We start from the raw sequence: 6,789 nt of genomic DNA, 5'->3' as shown, positions 1-6,789 counted from the left end.
TCATTTCAAAGATTGGTTGTAAAGTTGTTTAATGTTAATCAGCTTTATAAAAATAATACTAAAACCAAGGCCTTGAGCTTTTTCACAAAAGGGAAAAAAAAACCAATATGTTCAGCCCAACCAACATGCAAAAGCAAAATACAAATATAATGTTCTCCGAAAAATATTAAATGAATCACTTTTTAATTCACTTTCAGTGAAAACCTGGAAATGTTTCATTTCTCTCATACAAAAGACAAACAGATTTTCAGTTGTAAACATGTTGAAAACTATCTACACACATTGCTGGTTTACCAGCCACCAAATCCTCCCCTGTTGGGACGATAACTGTCTCCTTGGAACGCAGGATTTCCCTGCCAATTCTGGATGAATGGAGACCCATGGAGCTGCTGTGCATCCATGCCATAGCGAGCACCCCAAAGGCCTGTTGCGGACCCTTGTGCCAAATTGTTCCACGTCATCTGCATGTTATTAGTAGGCAAGAATCCTCTCAAGACTGGAGGTCCTACCACTCCGAGGTTGTTGGAAACCGTGCAGTTCAGAAGAGGATGTCTGAATCCAATAGCACCATTGTGAGATACAAATCTAGGGCAGTTCAGACCCATGGATCTAGGTGTAGCTGATATTAAGCCACGTCCCTGCAGTGCTGGATAAAAACAATCCATGCCATATCTAGAATTGCCAGGTGTGGGAAGGAAATCTCTGCTCCCACATTGGTTCTTGACCGGTGGATCAAAGGAACTAGTATTGACCGCTGCTGTCATCGGGGGGTTCTCCGAAACACTGCTTCCATTGGATGCTAGACCATTATCAACTTTGCTCCCAGCATTATTCGTGTCTGACTGAGTGTCCATGGAGCTCATGCTTGATTGTTCCCAAGGTTCTGGATTATTCAATATATCGCTGGCGTTCTCAGCTGCTATGATTGGCACAGCTGTAGGTGTGGTTGGTTTGAAGCTACACGCCGTTTCTCCTCTAGCCATGACCATTTCACAGCTAGCTTCAACAGAAGATGCAGCAGAAGATGCCAACTCTGCATTTCCAGAAGCACAGCTCAGTGGAGTCCCAGTGAACATTGTTGGGACAGCTGATTCAATTTTGATGGAAGTGCAGGAGACTAGTGTCTCTGGTAGAGTAGTTGACAGACTGTGGGTTTCTGAGGAGTACTGAGGATAGGAATCTGTCTGATCGCCAAGATTGAGGAAACTTTGGTGAGGATCGACTCGAAAAGAAGTTTCACCTGCATCAGACTTCACAAGCATCTTGGAAGCCTTGAATTGAGAAATTGCTTCACTGAGAGCTTTAAAGTCTAACTGTTTTGGCATATCGCTGGTTGCTGTGGGCCCAGGAATTGTGCTTGCTTGGTCTTGAAGAGAGGGTACGGAGACAGGAGGGTACGGATCAGTCGCAAGTGACGGGTGTTGGTCTGTAACAACATGGCTCAACTTAGTTGTGACAGATACACTGTTATCTGTAGAGTCCTGGTCCGAGTCCATGGACATGCTATCATCTCTCACTACAGGGACAAGAGAGAGGTTACAGGCCATCAACAGTCGGAATTTCAAATGAAATGCAACATTTAAATAGTAGGTAGGAAATTAACCATAAATTTATGAACCATAATTTTAAACAAAGATTTAATTTTGTTCTACAAATTTTTTAATTTTTGTTTAATTCTGCACCTCCACAGAGACAAACCTTTTTTCCTGATTTTTTTGATGGAAAGAAGTTTTAATTCTAGAATATACCATTAAATGAAGATTCTGGTACACATTTTAATTGTCATTTCTACATTCATCATTCTCCAAACACAATACATCATCTATCCAAGTATAGACATCCCTATCTTTACTGTCAGCTCATCAATGTCTGTTTCTGTTTTAATGAAAGCTAACTGCCTTCAATCCACTGAGTTTCTCCTGGCACTCTGGATACCTGCTTGAAGCAGAAATCAGGTCTGCCCTGGACAAAACACTGACCAATGAAGCGACTTGCATAAAGGCATTTTGGTAATCTTCTCCATGCACTTCATAAAGTCAAGTTACTGAAAATGCAGAGAAAAACTTATAATTTCTATCAAGATTCCTTTCAATAGCCAACAGGCTGTAAACACAAAGAAGAAAGAAAATCATTGTAGTATGGAACTGCATGAGGTCAAGTATATGATGGCAGAATTTTCATTTTTGGGTAAACTGTCCAACTGTGCATCATAAATGAATATGGTATTGAAACCCTTACAGTTAGACAACAAAATGGCTACCAGCATGTTGGTGGACAAAATAAATAACATTCAGATTCAAAATTATTGTTTATAATGCGAAAATAACTTTAATGCACCTCATGTGTAATGGACATGTTAAACCTCAATTAAAATTCATTTTGTGGTTTGTAAAGTTATTGTACAAAGCTTTAGCTCTGCTGCCATTTGCAATTATTTATTTTCATCTACCATAAATACATACAGCAAGTTTAAGACAAATTGAGAAAGGTTTATCAAAATATATTTATTGGAAGAATTTTGTATGTACACAATTGAATTTTTTTCTAACCAGATACAAAAGATTTTATTAATGCCCTATATTTTAGGGGTTATTTCTGTTTGGGTTTTTTGGTTGTAACAGTTACAAAGTTAAGTCCAAATACAAACACTTTTCTGTATTTACATTTAAAATAAAACACTTCTTTTCTTTACTTTGTTTTTTTTAAGACATGTATAGCATTCTGGAAACTTTTACATCTGACTAATCAAAATCTTCAGACAACGGTCTTCACACCTGCAAAAGGTTACACACAGGGTCCAAAACAAACACTCGAGCCAAAAGCGAGTAAAAATTGGCTTTTGACAAGTAAATGAAACAAGTTACTGGCCAACTGGCTGGTATATTTCAGTAATTGCAGCATAATAAATGGTTTATAAGGGTGTCTTGTTTGGAGTGTTTTGAAATCTGTAGCATTTTCTTCCTTAGTTTGGTTCGTTAAGGCATATATGAACACTGCTATCATGCTCGGATCCGCATCAAAATAATCAGTTTGAGATCACTATATAAAATGCAATTTATCAATTAGAGGAGGGCTGCTATGAGCAGAATCCCTGGACATAAACAGGTGCACTCTGACCAATGAGAAGACTCACATGTGACTTGCATAAACATATTTTGGTGTGCTTTGAATTGTTGCCTTGTGAAAGTGAACCAAATCAAAGAAAAAAAATGCCACATGATAACAATTTGTCTCTGTTTCAGAACAAAGCAAGAAACTAAGAAAACGTTAACATCAGTTTATCACTACAAATATATCTAGGATGCCCGTTTTTTTTTTTTTTTTTTTTTTCCCAGAAGTCAATGAATGAGGCAAAGTCTATGAATACTCCACAACTTAAAGAGGCTATATGTAAGAAATTAAATGTATTGATTTCTTTTTATTGCCAATGTGTGAACAGCTTGTAACAGAACTTAAAAAATTAAACCTTCCCCGACTTCCTAGGTTGTCTATGAAAGCCTGTAGACTGCTTTTTATGTGAAGGACTTTTTGCCAGGAAAATCCAAAGGATGTGATGTTTACTCTCCCATGAGCCTCTCTTCTGTTGAGAGACACATGAAACCATACAATGTGCCGAAAGAGCCATTCTGTACTGTAATGTCAATGTGTCATGCAAAGATCTAAAAAGAACTTCACTGTGAGAATATCAGGGCCTTGAATCGCGTTCAGTCTCTTATACGTTACGTGTGCGCGAGCACGAGAGCGAGCATTAAGTTACTGGCTGCAGTTAACTTAAACGGCCACCGGTGTCACCAATAACAAGGGTTTCTGAATTCTACATATAGCCCCTTTAAATACCAAAATTAATGTATTAGGAAGAAATTCACAACATCTTAACATTTCTGTGACAGGTGTTGTTGGCTCATCTCGTATGAAAACATTATAATCCCATTATTATTGGGACAAAAAATATAAAAGGATAAAAAAATATTTGATACAGTTTCAAGGTACTTAAAATTTTACATTCATTGGCAAGTGTGGTTACAAAAATGCCATGGTTATATTCAGCGGTGAATGTATACAAAAGACCTGTTGATCCCAAAGGTAAACAAGATATCTATTGGGTGTTCATCCATGTCCTTCCACTCCTTTCCTCTGCCTTGCTTTCTATTGTGGTCGTTATTATGGCATAATGCCACTGTGTGTTTGTGAGCTGTTTTTGTTCAGTACCTCTTTTAACTTTCAGAAAACACCATTTTGTCCTGTTATTTTATATTTTGATTGTTCATCAGTTCATGGACATTAATGCATTTCCTGGACTTGGAGTCACTGAGTTTTAGCTGGCCTCGCCTCTATGATGAATAATAAAGGTCATTCAGGAGACATGGAAGGATCATGGTGGCAGCAGATCGACTGGGATACTCATTTAGATTCCACGTACAATCACAATGAGAGCAAGACGTAGTTTTGATGTTGTCAGATGGTTTTACCACAGAATCACTTACATGACGCTGGATCAGGAGTGGGGTAAATCTCAGCAGACGGAATGGTGTCCACATTTTCTCCACTGGCTAAACTGCTTATTACAAACTTTACGTCATCAACATTGGCAATAATGATGCCACTGCTTGAGTAGTGGGGAAACATCTCAAATTGGAAGCCTGTTGGACAGGATTTAAACAAACATTACTTTCGTCATAAGCGTTCACCATGCTTCAGGCAAGTAACTAATTCCATAACCATAAATCATGCTAGAATTTACCTTTGGATAACAATTGATAAATACACTACAAAAACATTTTAATATAGCAAAATGCAGCCTCTGGTTCCTAGAACAGAATTTGAACTATGTATTCTAAATAGGGGTGGGACAAAATATCGATAGGGGGATATATCATCGTCCTTCTCTGTGCGATATGAGAATCGATATGCTGGCGCCAAATATTGATATTTTAATTAATAAAATAAGGCGCTCTAAAAAGATTTCCCTGCTCCCAGCATCGCTACTTCAAAGCGCTGACTCAACACATGAATGAGGGAAACATGAACATAAGTTAACTAGCCTAAGAGGTTTTTAACGGGATGGCAGACAGCAGTGTGAGTAAAATAATAGATGCCCCAGCCACGTTTAAATTCAAAGTCTGGACGCACTTAGGCTTTTATACCATTGATGTGACAAACGTAGACATCTTTGACGTTCTTCACAGAGCACTTACACAGATATACATGGAAGCATTTGAAAGCAGGCGTCTATCAGCGGGTTTGTCTATCAGCGGATATACTGTATTAGGGATCCGCTGACAGACGCCTGCTTTCAAACGCTCCCGTGTGAATCTAAGCACTCGTCAAAGATGTCTACTGACAATATGTTTTGTAAGCGTTGATCATTGTAGCCAATCACAGACATATATGTTGAGCATGTGAACACACAATGGCCAATCAGAGGTGTTTAAGAATCCGCTTAACAGTGCTCAAAATGCTAGGCTATGCTGGTATTGTCACATTTTTAAAATTTTAAAATACCCAAGTCGGTACCTTTGACAACACTATTCCAAGGTTTCAGGAAGCTGGTAAACACTGAGATGTTCCCAGGTTTAAATAAAAGAGGTTGGTAATTTATTAAATGTACCAGGTTTATTTAAAAACAAGTCAATAAGCAGTTGACTTAGGCTAAATGCGTCAGTTTAAATGCGAAAAGTTTAATTTTTTAAAAAGTATAAGCATAAAATGTTTAATTTACTTGAAATGTTAAATTTAATTTAATTTACAGACTAAAAAACTTTTTGTGCTGTTTTCTAACAGTTCAGACTTTAAGAGAGAAAACCTGCACTTAACTTTTTCACTGGCATTTTGTTTTCATAGTTAGACATGATGTACCATTATAGGATTGTCTAGCAATATAAAATCGATTATCGCAGAATCGCTGTATCATGATATTATCGTTATCGTGAGGTACCCTGTGATTTCCACCCCTAATTCTAAAAAAAAAATAAAAAAAAATAAAAAAAACCCACACACTAAAAGCCCAAAGTATAGTACAGCCAGTCACTGTTACATAGCAGAACATAATGTGAGTGTTGTGTGTAGAACATAACCAGGAAGTGGCATTACTGGAGGCAGTTTGTTAGGAGGCCATGGTTGACAAGCCAATGGAGGGAATTTGGCCAGGACAACCTACTTTTAAGTGCCATGGGATTTTTAATGACCACAAAGAGTCAGGACCTTGGTTTAACAGACACTGCTGGTGATACCCTGCAACTGCGGTGTGGTAGTAGTCACAATGACAGGCATAGCCCTACTTAAAATGCAAATGTAGCTCACTAGGTTTATGGACAGTAATACAGTCCACTTACAGTATGTATTTAAATTGTCAAAAAGGTCTAAGAGCACCTGTGAGAAATATCAGGTGTCGTTGCTTGATGAATCTTGCTTGCAGATCCACTAGACAATCAAGGTCAGGTGCTCTATGTGACGGAGTGTCACAGTCATGGTACGACAGGATTTCCACAATATGTCTCTTCTCATAAGCAGTGAGGATCTCGTACAGGTTCAAAGCATCAGCTTTAAGCCTGGAGACAGAACAAACAAAACATGGTCATGGTGAGTTCTTGCAGTGCTATCAATCATGAAGATGAAGGGGGTGGATTCCGGAATCCACTGCCGCTTCAATGTATATCTTTTGAGTGATTTATAATCAAGTTATTAATCCATATTTATCCTTCTAAATATTAAATGACTTCAAGTGTATGTTAAAGCATTTATTTTACTTTTCATCTTCAATCACTAGAGAATAATGAGGAATATTGTTGG

General features: G+C 38.0%; 1 protein-coding gene across 3 annotated transcripts in view; it reads right to left on the bottom strand.

The window, feature by feature from the left end:
- Positions 1-12: 12 nt before the first annotated feature.
- tasora (transcription activation suppressor a) overlaps positions 13-6,789 on the bottom strand; it is a 33,612-nt gene continuing 26,835 nt past the window's right edge. For 2 of the 3 annotated variants that reach the window (XM_051908802.1, XM_051908801.1), the window contains exons 21-23: positions 6,370-6,548; positions 4,485-4,640; positions 13-1,516 (exon numbers count right to left, since the gene is read on the bottom strand). In XM_051908802.1, the coding sequence (XP_051764762.1) occupies positions 291-1,516; positions 4,485-4,640; positions 6,370-6,548 (1,561 nt within the window). In that variant the 3' untranslated portion in view covers positions 13-290. Of the gene's footprint in view, positions 1,517-2,484; positions 4,641-6,369; positions 6,549-6,789 lie in introns of those variants that run through there. The other variant, XM_051908803.1, reaches the window with a different exon arrangement.

The sequence above is a fragment of the Ctenopharyngodon idella genome, chromosome 10 (assembly GCF_019924925.1).
Source record: "Ctenopharyngodon idella isolate HZGC_01 chromosome 10, HZGC01, whole genome shotgun sequence".
Taxonomy (NCBI): Eukaryota; Metazoa; Chordata; class Actinopteri; order Cypriniformes; family Xenocyprididae; genus Ctenopharyngodon; species Ctenopharyngodon idella.
The sequence above is the reverse complement of the archived record's forward strand: the minus strand, read 5'-3'. Positions and strand labels throughout refer to the sequence as shown.